At 41.5% G+C, this 17,549-nt stretch overlaps 1 protein-coding gene across 1 annotated transcript in view; it reads right to left on the bottom strand.

Moving 5' to 3' along the window:
- LOC134861170 (zinc finger protein GLI2-like) overlaps positions 1–17,549 on the bottom strand; it is a 48,849-nt gene that overhangs the window by 23,373 nt on the left and 7,927 nt on the right. The window contains 3 exon segments of the mRNA XM_063878199.1: positions 11,686–11,786; positions 12,688–12,706; positions 16,474–16,661. Coding sequence (XP_063734269.1) covers positions 11,686–11,786; positions 12,688–12,706; positions 16,474–16,661 — 308 coding nt within the window.

Genomic DNA, 17,549 nt, shown 5'->3' with positions numbered 1-17,549 from the left:
AGTACAACCCTGATACTACACAAGTACACCTGTACACCTCTGATACTACACAAGTACACCTCTGATGCTACACAAGTACAACTCTGATGCTACACAAGTACACCTCTGATGCTACACAAGTACACCTCTGATACTACACAAGTACACCTGTACACCTCTGATACTACACAAGTACAACTCTGATGCTACACAAGTACACCTCTGATGCTACACAAGTACACCTCTGATACTACACAAGTACACCTCTGATGCTACACAAGTACACCTGTACACCTCTGATACTACACAAGTACAACTCTGATGCTACACAAGTACACCTCTGATACTACACAAGTACACCTCTGATGCTACACAAGTACACCTCTGATACTACACAAGTACACCTGTACACCTCTGATACTACACAAGTACACCTCTGATACTACACAAGTACAACTCTGATGCTACACAAGTACACCTCTGATACTACACAAGTACACCTGTACACCTCTGATACTACACAAGTACACCTCTGATACTACACAAGTACACCTGTACACCTCTGATACTACACAAGTACACCTCTGATACTACACAAGTACACCTCTGATACTACACAAGTACACCTGTACACCTCTGATACTACACAAGTACACCTCTGATACTACACAAGTACACCTGTACACCTCTGATACTACACAAGTACACCTCTGATACTACACAAGTACACCTGTACAACTCTGATACTACACAAGTACACCTCTGATACTACACAAGTACAACTCTGATACTACACAAGTACACCTCTGATACTACACAAGTACACCTCTGATACTACACAAGTACAACTCTGATACTACACAAGTACACCTCTGATACTACACAAGTACAACTCTGATACTACACAAGTACACCTCTGATACTACACAAGTACAACTCTGATACTACACAAGTACAACTCTGATACTACACAAGTACACCTCTGATACTACACAAGTACAACTCTGATACTACACAAGTACACCTCTGATACTACACAAGTACAACTCTGATACTACACAAGTACAACTCTGATACTACACAAGTACAACTCTGATACTACACAAGTACAACAAATACAACTAGGAAGGATGTTACATTCTTAGAAGGAAGTTGTAGTTTTGTTGCGTAATAATAAGGAAGTTGTAGTTTTGTTGCGTAATAATAATAAGTAGTAGTTTTGTTGCGTAATAATAAGGAAGTTGTAGTTTTGTTGCGTAATAATAATAAGTAGTAGTTTTGTTGCGTAATAATAAGGAAGTTGTAGTTTTGTTGCGTAATAATAAGGAAGTTGTAGTTTTGTTGCGTAATAATAAGGAAGTTGTAGTTTTGTTGCGTGATAATAAGGAAGTAGTAGTTTTGTTGCGTAATAATAAGGAAGTTGTAGTTTTGTTGCGTAATAATAAGGAAGTTGTAGTTTTGTTGCGTAATAATAAGAAGTTGTAGTTTTGTTGCGTAATAATAAGGAAGTTGTAGTTTTGTTGCGTAATAATAAGGAAGTAGTAGTTTTGTTGCGTAATAATAAGGAAGTTGTAGTTTTGTTGCGTAATAATAAGGAAGTTGTAGTTTTGTTGCGTAATAATAAGGAAGTTGTAGTTTTGTTGCGTAATAATAAGGAAGTTGTAGTTTTGTTGCGTAATAATAAGGAAGTAGTAGTTTTGTTGCGTAATAATAAGGAAGTTGTAGTTTTGTTGCGTAATAATAAGGAAGTTGTAGTTTTGTTGCGTAATAATAAGGAAGTTGTAGTTTTGTTGCGTAATAATAAGGAAGTTGTAGTTTTGTTGCGTAATAATAAGGAAGTTGTAGTTTTGTTGCGTAATAATAAGGAAGTTGTAGTTTTGTTGCGTAATAATAAGGAAGTTGTAGTTTTGTTGCGTAATAATAAGGAAGTAGTAGTTTTGTTGCGTAATAATAAGGAAGTTGTAGTTTTGTTGCGTAATAATAAGGAAGTTGTAGTTTTGTTGCGTAATAATAAGGAAGTTGTAGTTTTGTTGCGTAATAATAAGGAAGTTGTAGTTTTGTTGCGTAATAATAAGGAAGTTGTAGTTTTGTTGCGTAATAATAAGGAAGTTGTAGTTTTGTTGCGTGATAATAAGGAAGTAGTAGTTTTGTTGCGTAATAATAAGGAAGTTGTAGTTTTGTTGCGTGATAATAAGGAAGTAGTAGTTTTGTTGCGTGATAATAAGGAAGTTGTAGTTTTGTTGCGTAATAATAAGGAAGTTGTAGTTTTGTTGCGTAATAATAAGGAAGTTGTAGTTTTGTTGCGTAATAATAAGGAAGTAGTAGTTTTGTTGCGTAATAATAAGGAAGTAGTAGTTTTGTTGCGTAATAATAAGGAAGTTGTAGTTTTGTTGCGTAATAATAAGGAAGTTGTAGTTTTGTTGCGTAATAATAAGGAAGTTGTAGTTTTGTTGCGTGATAATAAGGAAGTAGTAGTTTTGTTGCGTAATAATAAGGAAGTAGTAGTTTTGTTGCGTAATAATAAGGAAGTTGTAGTTTTGTTGCGTAATAATAAGGAAGTTGTAGTTTTGTTGCGTAATTATAAGGAAGTTGTAGTTTTGTTGCGTAATAATAAGGAAGTTGTAGTTTTGTTGCGTAATAATAAGGAAGTTGTAGTTTTGTTGCGTAATAATAAGGAAGTTGTAGTTTTGTTGCGTAATAATAAGGAAGTTGTAGTTTTGTTGCGTAATAATAAGGAAGTTGTAGTTTTGTTGCGTAATTATAAGGAAGTTGCAGTTTTGTTGCGTAATAATAAGGAAGTAGTAGTTTTGTTGCGTAATAATAATAAGTTGTAGTTTTGTTGCGTAATTATAAGGAAGTTGCAGTCCGATATCTAAAAGCCTGATTTATGAGAAAGATGTGGATGTTTTGGGGCTTTCTGTGGTCACCCTGAATGCAGTGCTGCAGGTCACAGTGCTGTGTGGCCCCTGGCCCCCCTCCCCCCCTGAGAGCCAGCCTCACTTATCAGCCCGACACCGGCTCTCTAATAAGCTCCATGCATCACATGACTGCAGCGCCGCCATGTTGTTAGCATGCTGTTTAGCTGCGTGAGGAGTGATGGCCCCGCGGCGCAGGGATCAGCGCTGATTTATGGGCCCCGCTCCTAATAGCTCTGCTTAACACACAGGTTTGTCCAGATTAAGTGATTACCTTAAAGCTGAAGTTTATTACCTGCGTGTGATGGAGGAGGGAGGAGGATAATTAAAACACCATGAATTAAAGCCACGCTTCAGCGCTGTCACCCCGCCCCCCCAACAACATCCATATGATCCCCCCCCCTCACCCAGGTACTCCAGCTGTAGATTAAACAAAGAGCCAGTTCCTCCTCAGTGAGGAAGAGGAGTCTACACATCTGTACCGCTCTTATTGTGAAGAGGAGTCTACACATCTGTACCGCTCTTATTGTGAAGCCTTCCTTCTCACTGAGGAAGAGGAGTCTACACATCGGTCATTTCCCGATGAATGCATGAGAAAGTCTCCCCCCCACCTCCCATGATGCTCCATGAGGGGGCCAAACCTCCACCAACAAACCCAGAAATAGAGCCATGTCGGGGGGGTGGGGGTCGTGTCCTTAAACGGCTCGCTGCTCTCGTTCTGCTGAAGCAGGAGGCGCTGTTTCCTCACCCTGAACTCCCCCGACTCTCACATTTGTTTCACTGTGTGTGACATTCTGCTGCCGTGCATTATATTCAGCGACTCCCCGACCCCCCACCCTCACTACGACTTTGTTTAGACCTATGTGTCCAGGAGAAGTTTTCAAAACTTTATTTTTGCAAATATTAAGCATCTAGACGTCCTGTCTCGCCCTTCAAAATAAAAGCATCGCCTTAATTACAAAGCACGGTGTGTGTGTCTTCTCGTGCACAACACACAATACAAATCTGAGATAAAACACTCCTAACACTGGCCTGACCTCTGCCACACACACACACACACACACACACACACACACACACACACACACACACACACACACACACACACACACACACACACACACACACACACACACACACACACTCCAGAATGACCTGAACAATGGAGTTAAATAGAGCATGTGGGAGCCGTCTTGAGAGGATACAAAGGGACTAACGTGAGGAGGATTGACTCTCTGATCCTGATGAACGCTCTCGCACTCCACATGATCCTCTGGGAGGCTTAAACACACCCTATAAACTCTAGAAACGCTCCGTGGTTATCGTGCAACAGCTCTGTTCCTCATAGGGAGACGCACTTAAACTGCATGTGGACGAGCAGCATGACTCAGCAGAAAATGACGATGTGTTTTGACGTCGCTCACCACTAAGATACACAGCTGCTCAGGGATCCGTCAGAAGTCCGTCTCCAGGCTTTTAATCCAGAATCAGAGCGTCTCATAAACACACTTTAGGTGGAGGAAGAGTCAGCCTGTGATCTGTGAGCATGCAGCTCTCTGCAGAAAGATCAGATATAAACACCTTCAGCACGCTGGGTTTCACTCTACTGCCATGCAACTCTTCCCAAAGGACCTCAGCGTCCAGAAAGCTACCAGAAACTCCACAGAAAATTGATTAAAAGTACATTTTTGAAGAGGAACTGGCTGTCAGGCTCCGTTGGCTCGTTTAAATCCAGATTTCACATTAAAACCAGATGAGTTTGAACTTCTTCTGTATGAAAAACCATAAGGTATGGTGTAAAGAAGTGTCTAAAACAGCAGAAAGTGGTGCAGACTATCACCTGGAACCTGCACATCATTCAGCAGCTGAAAATAATAATTAAAGAACAGTGATGGACATTAAAGCCGGGTTTAATATTCAGTTTACAGAATGACTTCTTTAGTTATTCTACGTGTTGTTTCCCTGCAGCTACACTCAGAGAAACGTCCCTCTCAATAAGACCCCGAGAGGAGCATTGATCTGCCTCCTTAAACCCTGTAGAGCCTCCCCTCTTCCTCCCCCCTCCTCGCTGACCCCCTGTTCAGAGCCTGAATGTGGGGGTCACAAAACCGGCATACAGTGCAGTGTGTGATGATAAAGTGCTGAGCTCTGGATAGGAGGAGGGGAGGAGTGGGAGGAGTGGGAGGAGGAAAACTAAACGTGCAAACAAAAGCAAGACAATATTTCAGGAACGAGAAATAGTCCCAAAAACATCTGGAGCAGAAACCTGTGTCTCTCACGAGGGTCCTGATTCTAGTCTGTGGTAGTCCTGATTCTCTGAAACACACACACACCCACCCACCCACACACACACACACACACACACACACACACACACACACACACACACACACACACACACACACACACACACATACACAAATCCCTGCTTGTTTGCTTGGTTTTGTAGTAGCATCTTTCATGCTACATTTAGCCCTTCAGCACGGTTTGAATGTGCACAGATGAACAGATCTACACCCTCTAACACGCACGGTCACTCAGACCACATGTGGGAGTGTTTCATCTCATTATTCTGACACGCTGACCCTTGATTCCCAAGAAAACATGACTTCTGTCTGGCTTTGAAGCACGTAAGATGTTGATCATAAAGAAGTGGAAACAACATGCAGAGCTAACAGAGATATGTTCCGGTTAATCTGCGGGGTAAAATGACTCCTACATGTGGAGATATCCTGCTGGTTCTTCATAACTCACAGTGGGGGGGGTCTCTGATTAGGAAAGTAGATCCGGGGTGAGGGGATTGTTTTACTCCCACACTAACACACACATCCTGCTGCTAACATAACTCAGTTTACTTTTAATCCACTGCAGATCAACACTCGCTCCTATTGGCTAAGGGGGTGGGACATCTCTAAACTGGTTGACCAATCCCAGCAGGCCAATCAGAGCAGCTCTGGTTTCAGACAGAGGGGAAAAAAGAGGAGCTTTTTAAACATTAAAGCATGGAGACATGTCCCAGTGGAGACTCTACACACTGATGATGTCCTCTTTAACAGGTCTGCAGCTTCCTGACCCCCCCCCACCCCCGGAGTGTTTATCCTCACGCACCAGCTTTGATTTCAGCTAATTAGCTCTTATTGCTAATCTCCAGCTGCTTTCTGTGGCGCTTACAAGGCAATTAGAGCCTCTCCACATTGCACTAAGGCAGCAGCTGCTTCACACACTCCCCTCACACACACCTCTGTCGCCAAGTCACACACACCTCTGTCGCTGAGTCACACACACCTCTGTCGCTGAGTCACACACACCTCTGTCGTTGAGTTACACACACCTTCAGTGAGAGACACTGAGGTCGTGTCCCAAAAGATAACTTTAGAGGTGTGTGTGTGTGTGTGTGTGTGTGTGTGTGTGTGTGTGTGTGTGTGTGTGTGTGTGTGTGTGTGTGTGTGTGTGTGTGTGTGTGTGTGTGTGTGTGTGTGTGTGTGTGTGTGTGTGTGTGTGTTGGAGGTTCAGACGCTGGGGGTATCACCTCAGAGGGAGGAGGTGGGGGGGAGACGCCTTAATCTGAAGCTTTGCAGTGACTTTACGTCTCTTCTTACACCAAGAGGGGCTCTCCAGCTGCACGACGGGCCGCTCAAATACTTTCATTATTCTGGGCTTTTCCCAAAACCAAAGCAAAAGGACTAAAAATACATAGAACATCTCAATTAAAGCTCCTTTACCTTTACTTTGGGCATGATGGTCGGATAGGTGTCATTAAGCAGGCAGAAGACTTGCTCTATAATAAGATTGCCGGCCAAAAAGTGAGTTTTAATCCAGAAATGAAGGAAAAGTGAGTTATTTTAACAGTAATTGAAATAAACTCAGTTTCCCCGACTGTGCAGAGTTTAAATCAGAGGCTTCTGCAGCGTGAGGCCCTCAGTAATCACACAGACTGTTTCCACATGTTACACACACACACACACACACACACACACACACACACACACACACACACACACACACACTGAGGCTCTTTGTAAACATTTAGCTTGATTACTTTCCAAGATGCTTCTGAAATGCCCCCCCTCCCTCTGACTCCCCGTTAGATCTGTGGATAAAGACGGTTCTTCTGGAGAGCGTCGTTAAGGGGAAAACATGGCCTAGATATTACACATGCACAGGCGATATATAGAGAGGAAGGCTGGGATATATTCAGATTTATTCCAAATCAGCTCAGCGGTGCTTATCAATAAGTGCTTGTTCACTCAGGGAAGTATACGATGCTTTTCAGGTCATTCAGCATCTTTATTAAGTCTTGCTGCATCTTTTATTTGGTCATGTGATCCAGTACAGGCCATGTTTCATGCTGACAATCTGAAAATACATCAGCGTAAACAGCTGATCAGTCATGTGACTTAAATGTTTTGCTACCTCACAATTTATTCTGCAAAGAAGTTTACATTTAGCTTCAGCTCTTTTCATTTTGTGGTAGTTTTGCATCTGTTCTTAGTCATTCCACATCTATTTTAAGTCATGTTGTATTTGTTTGTACTTCTTTTATCATTTTGCTCATTGTTTTTAGTAACCTGCATCTCTTTTGCCTCTATCTTCAGTTGGAATTCGTAAAAGACTTCCAACATTTATTAAAAATATTATTAAATCCAAATAAAAGAAACATATTCTCAGTGTAAAAGACATATATTCTGAAGATATATAAATAGATGATGAATATTTGATGTAGATTCTCTTCTTCTCAACTCTAGACATTATGCATCTGTTGTTTTAAATGGTTTTGAATCAACTTTTGGTTATTATGCAAACATTTGTTGGTCAAATTGCCTCTTTCCTTGTTTTTGCATCAATTAATATTCATTTTGCATCTATTTTCTGTGATTTTGTGGAAGTTTAGCATCTGCCAGTTTTGCATTTATCTGAAAACGAGACAAAAATCAGATCATTGTTGGTATTTTTCCGTGCATTGAAACAGAGAAAATTGTTGCAGACAGCTTATTTTATCATCCCCCTTTACCTCTGTCCAGAGACATTTAGCCTGTCCCCCCCCCCCCCCCGGGGTCCCTCCTTCAGCAGAAAGACCTGCAGGGAGGGGGGCGGGGTGCATCAATCTCCCTCTGCAGGACGGATGTGAGCGGCCTGCAGAGACCGTCCATCACACCATTAGCTCTGGCCTACTTTACACAGCGGAGCACACACACACACACACACACACACACACACACACACACACACACACACACACACACACACACACACACACACACACACACACACACACACACACACACACACACACACAGATCTGAGGAGGTTTGTTTTTAAAATACCTCGGGGTCAGGACAGGAATAACTGCATATTAATTAGAGAAATTAATCGCACGACTAGTTGTACAATAACATTTATCACGTGTGAAAACAACGAAACGCTGCAACTCTGAGCTCAAACCACCAAAACAATGAGTTTACTATAATTTAAAACTCCAGAAAATGTTTAATTAGAGCTCAAACCTCCAGAATATAAACTTAAATATCATTTTAAACCAATTAGACCAGCAAATTAGAGCTCAAACCTCCAACATAGTTTACTATCATATTTAACCAATTAAAACAACAAATGAGAGCTCAAATGTCCAAAATATTGACTTCACTGTCATTTAAAACCATGAAAAGCTGTACATTAGAGGTGGAAGATCCAAAATAATCAAGTTACTATCACTTATAACTCCCAGAAAATATCCAATTAGAGCTCAATTTACTTAACTATCATTCAAAACCAAGAAGAACATCAAACTAGATCTGAAGATCCTTTAAAAGCTCTAAAAATCAGCTAAAGTGGCTGAAGAATGACCTTTAGAGACTGAAAGGTCCTGAGAAAGAGCCTGTTAATCTCCCCCTGCAGATCAACAGGATGCATTATGTCAGAAAGCTCCAGAACATCCTTTAATTAGAGCTCTGCAATCCCCAAATATCTGTATTCTCCGCTCAAAGAGGGAGGATGTCCACGTTGAATCCAGCAGAAAGTGACCTTACTGGAGGCACGGAGTTCTATTTCTACATGATGGATATTTTAGCAAAAGGCAATAACTCTAAATCTAACCAACGCCACGGAAATCAGATTTGACCCCCGCCTTAAAGAGAAGTCTTATATGTATAAAAACAGAGGGGGATTTAATCCTGGGAGACGGAGCGAACGACACATGCATCAATATTTCTCCCTGTGAACGGGCTGCTTATTGCCACGGCCTAATGTGCAGACAGATGCACGCTGTCACAGGAAATACACCCGCTCATCTGAATCTATTAACCAGGCAGCCAGCGGGGGGGGGGCGCGCTCTGCCAGGGGTCCGCGTGTCGGGTTTTAGGGGCCAGGGAGTCCCGGTGCCAGGGCTTTATTTCCCCCTCTTCACGGGGCCATTTGATTGGAGCACCTGGGTCCGTCCTGCAGACTCTCCAGCAGAGCCTGATTTCCATAGGAGCCCCCGGAGCCCCTGGGAGCGGGGGCATGATAAATGGTTCTATTAGCAGGCCAGATTGTTAAAGTGTGATACAACAACCCCCCCCTCCCTCGCTGTAAATAGCTTGTTTTTATGTGCAAATAACATATTAAAACTGGGCATTAAACGTGTGCTTTGATAGAGCGGGAAGTACCGGGGATAAATAACCCGGAGCGGGGGGGGGTGACAGGAAGTAAAAGGGAGATATATACGAGGGTTCAAGGCCTCGCCCCCGCCCTGCAGATTCACTTATCAGCCGCGGCGGCCGCAGGAATAATAATAATGCATATTACGCTGTAAGTAATCGCCGTGTCTCCACACGGTGGCAGCCGCGCCGCGCCGCTATCTGATTGGTCGACGTCGTGTTTGTTCAAGATTAAAACCCGGCGCTGATAGGGAGGAAGAGTTATGGAGGGGGCTTTTATTTTAAGGGCCGGGGGAGATTAAAGAGTCCGTGGCCAGGATTGGAAATGGAGAATTGTGAATATAAAACCAGGTGGAGTGGGGTCAGAGCGGGGGGGCGGGGGGTTTATGCTGCTCTGTTCCAGTGTTTTAAATAAAGGTTTTATTATCAACTCAGCAGAGCATGCAGCTACTACTTACTTTGACTTCCAACTTACTTTGAGATTTCATGAATAAATAGTCCTTAAAGTCAAGAAAAGCCTTAAATTATAGCTGAACCTCCGAGATATTGACCTTACTATCAATTAAACCTTAAAAAAGCCTTCAATTAGAGCTCAAACCTCCAAATGTTCTAGTTTTCTATCACTTAAAACCAAGAAAAGCTGCAAATTAGAGCTTAAATCTCCCCAAAATTCAACATCTAAGCCAAAAAAAACTTCAATTAAGAGCTGAGACCTTTTAAATATGTATTTGACTATCCTTTCAAAACCCTACAAACATCAAATTAGAGCTCAGACCTCCACAATATTCAAGAGACTATCACTTTAACCCCCCAAAATATAGAATTAGACCTGAAATCTCACACAGGTTCCCCCTGCTCTTTAAACCAGGGGGACACTATACCTGTAACACACCCTCCCTTCCTGCCTCACACAGGTTCCCCCTGCTCTTTAAACCAGGGGAACACTATACCTGTAACACACCCTCCCTTCCTGCCTCACACAGGTTCCCCCTGCTCTTTAAACCAGGGGAACACTATACCTGTAACACACCCTCCCTTCCTGCCTCACACAGGTTCCCCCTGCTCTTTAAACCAGGGGAACACTATACCTGTAACACACCCTCCCTTCCTGCCTCACACAGGTTCCCCCTGCTCTTTAAACCAGGGGAACACTATACCTGTAACACACCCTCCCTTCCTGCCTCACACAGGTCCCCCTGCTCTTTAAACCAGGGGAACACTATACCTGTAGTTTTTCTCCCAGTCTCCCCCCAGTTAGTGGTACCCTGTCTGTGGGCTGCACCCCCACTTTGTTCCTCCTGACGGTTTGATGAGGGTCTCTGCACCCCCACTTTGTTCCTCCTGACGGTTTGAAGAGGGTCTCTGTGTGACGGCAGGCCACCGGGCCCTCCGTCAGGCAGGAGCAGAAAGTCGTTAAATCTCACGTTTAATTTGCACTTCAAAGACGAGCCTCGACTCTGCATCTCTGGAGGTGTGTGAGCCTCATTATCCCGGCTTTCATCACACACACGCACACTGACATCTTTCAACATCATTCTGTGTGTGTGTGTGTGTCACTGTCGTGTTCTCACCAGTGCTGCTGCTCACACACTCCTCCGTCCAAAAGTATTTACACTCAAACAGAAGTACCCTAAACGCTGCTTGTTGTGGTTTTTCTTGACTCCTTCTGAAGGTTTTATATTTTTAAATATTCTAAATATTTCTCAGAGTCAGGTTCTTAAAATATATGATCATTTATTCATTTTTATTTATTTTAAATAATTGTTTTTTACTTCATTTATTCATCTTAAAAACAAGTTTCTTTCTTAAACAATAAAGTTGTTTGGTAATTTATTTTAATTAATTCAGAGTTTTTTGCAATTTCTCCAATTTAATTTAAATTATTTTGTAATATTTTGTTGTTACAATGAATATTTAGATTTTTGTTGCATGGGCTACTTTTACTGTGAAATACCTTCTGCTGATTATTGGGACTTTTTTAAAAGGACACACTATTTAAAGTGTGTTAGCTCTTTGACTCCTTTAAGGCCGTGGTGTGTTTAGGATTCCTGTCAGGCCTTACAGAGAGTCGCCTCTGAGGCCTGCGGACCCTCCCCTCTCACATTCATATTTAATGTGTGTGTGTGTGTGTGTGTGTGTTTGTGTGTGTGTGTTACCTGGAGTCTCTGAGGGTTTCTTGTGCAGCTCAAGGAATCCGCTGCCGTCCATCTTGTCCTTTCTCTCCGAGGCTCTCGATGTCTCCATGTCCAAGCGCTCTCTGTGGAGACACAAGGAGACGTTATAGAGCCGAACGAGAGGAAGAGGAAGAGGATGAAGGATCTTCAGCATGAAGGGCACTCAGGCAAAGAGTTTAAACACACTTGAGTGAAAACCAGAAGAACACACACCTTTTAGAGACACAAAGCAGCAGATTAGAGTGGCTGAAACACACTTTCTGCAGGATAAATCGCTCCAAGCTTTGAAGTTAGTCGTTATTTTCTGTAGATCCTCTGAAGCGTGCAGCTCTGCAGGGAATGTACGACAGAAAAGTGTATTTTTCTAAATATTCTGGATTATTTTTAACAAAAATGTCCGAGTGTTTCTGAGTTTTATCTAAAAAACAGGGCTTTTGTTTGCATTATGGGTTCATTTGCAGATTATTTTCCACCTTAATGTCTCTAAAGTGGGGGTTCCTCAGAGTCCAAGGCAGTGTGTTTATGTCCAACAAGAATCACTTTCTATCAAATATTATAATTTTCGAGACATAACAGGCCCTGAAATGAACACGTAAAGGCAAAAGCTTGCACCTTTTAAACCGTATTTTATCACACAAAGTTCAAAACTGATGAAGAAATCACTTCAATATGAAATAAAACAGAGAAAAGCAGAATAAAGAAGAGCATATTGATCTCATTATCGCATGTTTTTTTTAGCCGTTAGGTTCGAGGTAGTCCGTCTCCTTCTCACCGTGCCTCCGGTTTATCAGTTAATACATGTTCTACAGTTAGGACCACTTGGAATCCAGATAACGACCAAAAGTCCGAGCATTCTGAAGTTGAATGTCTCCACTCTCAGCCCTCTGCCTCTTGTTTATCTTACTAAATCTACCAGATTATCCTCAGAGGGTTAGGGTCAGGGGGGGTCTCAGGGGTCAGAGGTCTAGGGGGAGTTTATCTGACCTCTCCCCTGAGTCTCTGACTGTCAGGACAATGTGTTTATCTTCAAAGAAGCTTTATTTAAACTGCATTTAAATACAAACACATGAAGGAAACGGACATTTTCAGCTCAAATCTCAGTTATTTAGTCGTACAAATTATAGAAAAAATAACCTTTATTATTATTATGTTGATAAAACATATGTTTTCTGATTTAAATACATTTTTACACGCATGCTTTAACTTCTAATGGAGTATTATCAGCAGAATTGGTATTAGATTGTAAATGGATGATTTATAGGCTACGTCTTCAACTTGGAGTATTTCTTACTCTTTCTTTTAATGCAGGACTTTGACTCCTTTTTGCATATTTTACAATTATTGGAATCATATTTATTTAATTAAGGCAGTTCAAGTGACTTTGCATGGAGCATTTTGACTTCTAAAGGAGTATTTTTGACATATTTTGAGTCTTTAATGCAGGACGTGTATTTCTAATGCTGTGTTCTAAAGTTTTTGACATATTTCTACACTTTTTAATCTCTTGTTGGACTTATTTTGTAGTACGTCACATTACCATGTCTGGCATTTCCTCAGAGTTAGTTTCTGCCTCTTTTTCTAAAATATATTTGATTTATTATCATTTTAATCTCCAGGAGCTTCCTTACAATGTCTCTCACTCTGCATGTCACACACACGGTCAGCTGCTTCCTAACAAACACCTTAATGTCTTTATAGCAGAGGATCACTCAGAGCAACAGGTGAAGCGTCATGTGAACACACACACACACACACACACGCACACACACACACACACACACACACACACACACACACACACACACACACACACACACACACACACACACACACACACACACACACACACGCTGAGGCCCTGTGAACAGTTGCTGTTCACACGTTAGCAGCTAGGTGTTAGCTCCTCTGCAGCCTCACGTTACTTTAAAATAACAAAGTAATGTGTGAGTGTTTTTAAAGGAAGGACTATGATGTAAACAGTTAATACTCACTCACTGCCATTGGTGGAGGAAGTATTTCGCGGATTTACCGCAGGAAAGGTAGTAAAACCACATTTAAACACTGAGACTGTAGCATTAGCATTAGCATTAGCTCCCGCGGTAAATCATGGTGAATCAGAGGCTTGGCTAACAGCTCGTTAGCATGTCAACAGCTCAGTTAGTGTGTGATTACCCCCCCTGCAGGCTCCACACAATGCTTCATTAGACTATAATGGAGACCCCAACAATGAAGTTATTCAGGGGACAACAAACTCAGACCCCCCCCCCCCTATCTGCTTAATTAAACCAACACTGGCTCACCTGGGGAAGATTTTAGGACACGTTTTCTGCACAAATGTCTCAAACATTGAACTTTCTGCAGTTTTTCTCGAGCTAATTTATGACGCACATGATACATTTTGACTTTCTTCTGTGTGCTTTTTAAAAAGGATCACATATTTATGATAATTGCACCTTTACTCTAGGTGCTTTTGCATGAATTTGAACATTTATACACCTTATTTCCTGTATCATTCTAAAGCAGCTGTTGGCAGTTTAACTTTATGATGTGTCTTTTTTTGTACATGCTTTTATCTGCATTTGAACATTTATTTATTATTTGGATAGTGTGTTGCACAGATCAAGTTTGTTTGGCACTAAAATGATGATTATTTGATGCACATTGTAAAGTATGACCTTCACATTAATTTTAACATTTGCTTTATAATTGATGCACAGGTGTCACATTAAAGGGATTTTGCAGCTTTTATTGCCCTAACTTCATGAATTTCTGAAGTCTTTTATGAATTTGACCTCTTTTTGCATGAATCTCCTCACCATTGCACCCAAAATGTCTATATTTACAGATTTACTTTCTCTGATTTATTGATTTATTAATAGGCCTACTATAAATGACATCTTTTTACTTTTAAATAAATGTCAACATTTTCTTTCTGTTGCAGGAGCGTCATGAAGCCTTGCTGTGCACGAGGAATTACTCTGAACTTACGGTGAGTCCTGCAGAATAACACTCTGACATGCACACACACACACACACACACACACACACACACACACACACACACACACACACACACACACACACACACACACACACACACACACACACACACACACACACACACACAGAGGCAACTGCAGGTGTAGCAGTGTGTGTGTGTGTGTCTCCTCAGCAGCTGAGTTATTGCAGCCGCTCTGGTGAAGCAAACAAACGAGTGTGTGTCTGCTGTAAAGGTCACACACTGCACAGTAACGTCTCACACACACACACTTTCTGAGGGCCACTTGCAGGAATTTATGGCGGGGCCTGCACCTATTCTCTGCTGAATAATAGCGATCCCGTAAAGGGAGCCGGGGTCGGGCGAGACTTAAATAGAGTACAGCTCTAGCGGAGGGAGGGGGGGGGGGTTGTTTATAGAGGCTAACATGACATTTGAATTTACACACACACTCCACACCTCCTTTAACTCCAGGAGCAGGGAGGATATAGAGCTGCTGTCTGTGTGATGGTAATATCCTGCAGCTGATCTCAGACCTGTGACAGGAGCTCACTCTCTGCAGCTTTACGGTAGCTCCATGCTAACAGCAGCTTCTGTTCATGCACGCATTCATTTATCTCCACTGCGTGGTAGTTTTGCTCGAAATGTGCCAATAGATAGTAAGATTTTGCTGTCTCTTTGTTAGTTTTCCCCACGTAGAAGCTGCACCGTGCACACTTACGTTCTACGCCGTTAAATATGTCTTTCTGTAGACAGCAGAAAGGAAATATAAGCAGTTTCTTTGGTATCTGACATTGTGCGTGTGCAGCATGAATGAACACAGTGCTGTACAGAAGCAGTTTTTAGGGTTGAGATCAACCTGCAAAATACCCCAGAATAATCCACGAACAAATGTATAAAAGTCTACTGAAATACTTTGGAAAGGCCATCAAATACTAACAAAAATAAACAAAAATACTGCAGATATTAAATAAACAAAATACTGCAGGTAAATAAACAAAATACTGCAGGTATTAAATAAACAAAATACTGCAGATATTAAATAAACAAAATACTGCAGATATTAAATAAACAAAATACTGCAGGTAAATAAACAAAATACTGCAGGTAAATAAACAAAATACTGCAGATATTAAATAAACAAAATACTGCAGATATTAAATAAACAAAATACTGCAGGTAAATAAACAAAATACTGCAGATATTAAATAAACAAAATACTGCAGGTAAATAAACAAAATACTGCAGGTAAATAAACAAAATACTGCAGATAAATAAACAAAATACTGTAGGTAAATAAACAAAATACTGTAGGTAAATAAACAAAATACTGCAGATATTAAATAAACAAAATACTGCAGGTAAATAAACAAAATACTGCAGATATTAAATAAACAAAATACTGCAGGTAAATAAACAAAATACTGCAGATATTAAATAAACAAAATACTGCAGGTAAATAAACAAAATACTGCAGATATTAAATAAACAAAATACTGCAGGTAAATAAACAAAATACTGTGGAACAAATGCATAAAATGTTTGTAAAAATCCAATAAATAACTGCAAGAAAAGCCACTTAATATCTAAAAACAATCCCCAAAATACTGCAGAATAAATTAGAATGTTGTGGGAAATGTACCTAAATACGGCAGAAAAATATACAAAATTCCTGCAGAAACCCCCCAAGAAATCCTCGTGTAAGTGCTTGAAACGTGGCGGCAGCTCCTCAGTTAAAGGCCTAATCATGCTCCCGTGCACCCCCCCCTCACGTGTTTCCTCCATGTGTCTGCAGCTCTCTGTGGATCCTGCAGACTGACGCAGCTCTGAACTCTGACCTCGCCAAATGTTGGGCTGCAGCTCGGCTCTCGCTGTGTCTCTCACTTCCTCTGCGACCCCCCCCCCCGGCTCCATCCACACCCTACAGTAAGTCACCTCTTCACTTCCACTGCTGTCACTCCTGAGACACGCACAGGGAGGATTTCACACCCAGAAATGAGCTTTTATAGTCGGTTCAGTCAGATGAACTGTTAAAATGTTCATATCTTTAGTCAAACTGATCAGTAACGCTCACAAACGTCAGCAATTATTCTTAAATTGACCAAAAAAGACGGTTGAACTCATTGAATGTGACCTCCAGATTAGAGAAGAGCACGTCCTCTCTCTGCAGAGGACAGAGCCTGATGCATTTCAGTGTCTTTAGCTGTTCTCCTGCTCTTGCAACAGCCTCTGAATATAATCCTGAAAAACGGGTCCCACAAACACCCAACTCCACTTTCCATCTGTTTTCTAATGCTCGAGTGCTTTAGAGGGCTAATCTGTGCGGCTTTGTGACATTAGAGCCTGGAAAACATCCTGAAAAGCAGCGCAGGATATAACGCCTTATATTGGAATTACAATATCTAAAATCAATCTTTCAAACGTCTTGAAAGTGTGAACACTTTACACTGAGTGTAAAGTTGGTTTTATTCCTCCTTCTGTTTTTGCACTTCATTTGTCTGCAGACTGCTTTGTGCTTCAAACTGTTTGCTGAATTAACTACATAGTTCTGCACAAAAAACTACAGAAAAGTCCCGGAAATATTGGAAAAAATCCATCAGAAAAAAAACATAGAATACTTTGAGAGGAAAATATGTGTGGGATGAGTTCTGAAAATTAATCTCGTCAAACACATTTACTGAGAGGTGTTCTATCACACCAGAAACGTCCTTTTGACAGCGGCTATTGTCACACACACACACACACACACACACACACACACACACACACACACACACACACACGCACACACGCACACACCCGAGAATCAGAGGTCCCGTGGTTCCTCTCCTCTGCAGCCGCGGCTCTT

Source organism: Eleginops maclovinus, chromosome 24 (genome assembly GCF_036324505.1).
Source record: "Eleginops maclovinus isolate JMC-PN-2008 ecotype Puerto Natales chromosome 24, JC_Emac_rtc_rv5, whole genome shotgun sequence".
NCBI lineage: Eukaryota > Metazoa > Chordata > Actinopteri > Perciformes > Eleginopidae > Eleginops > Eleginops maclovinus.
This window is presented reverse-complemented; position numbering and strand designations above follow the sequence as displayed.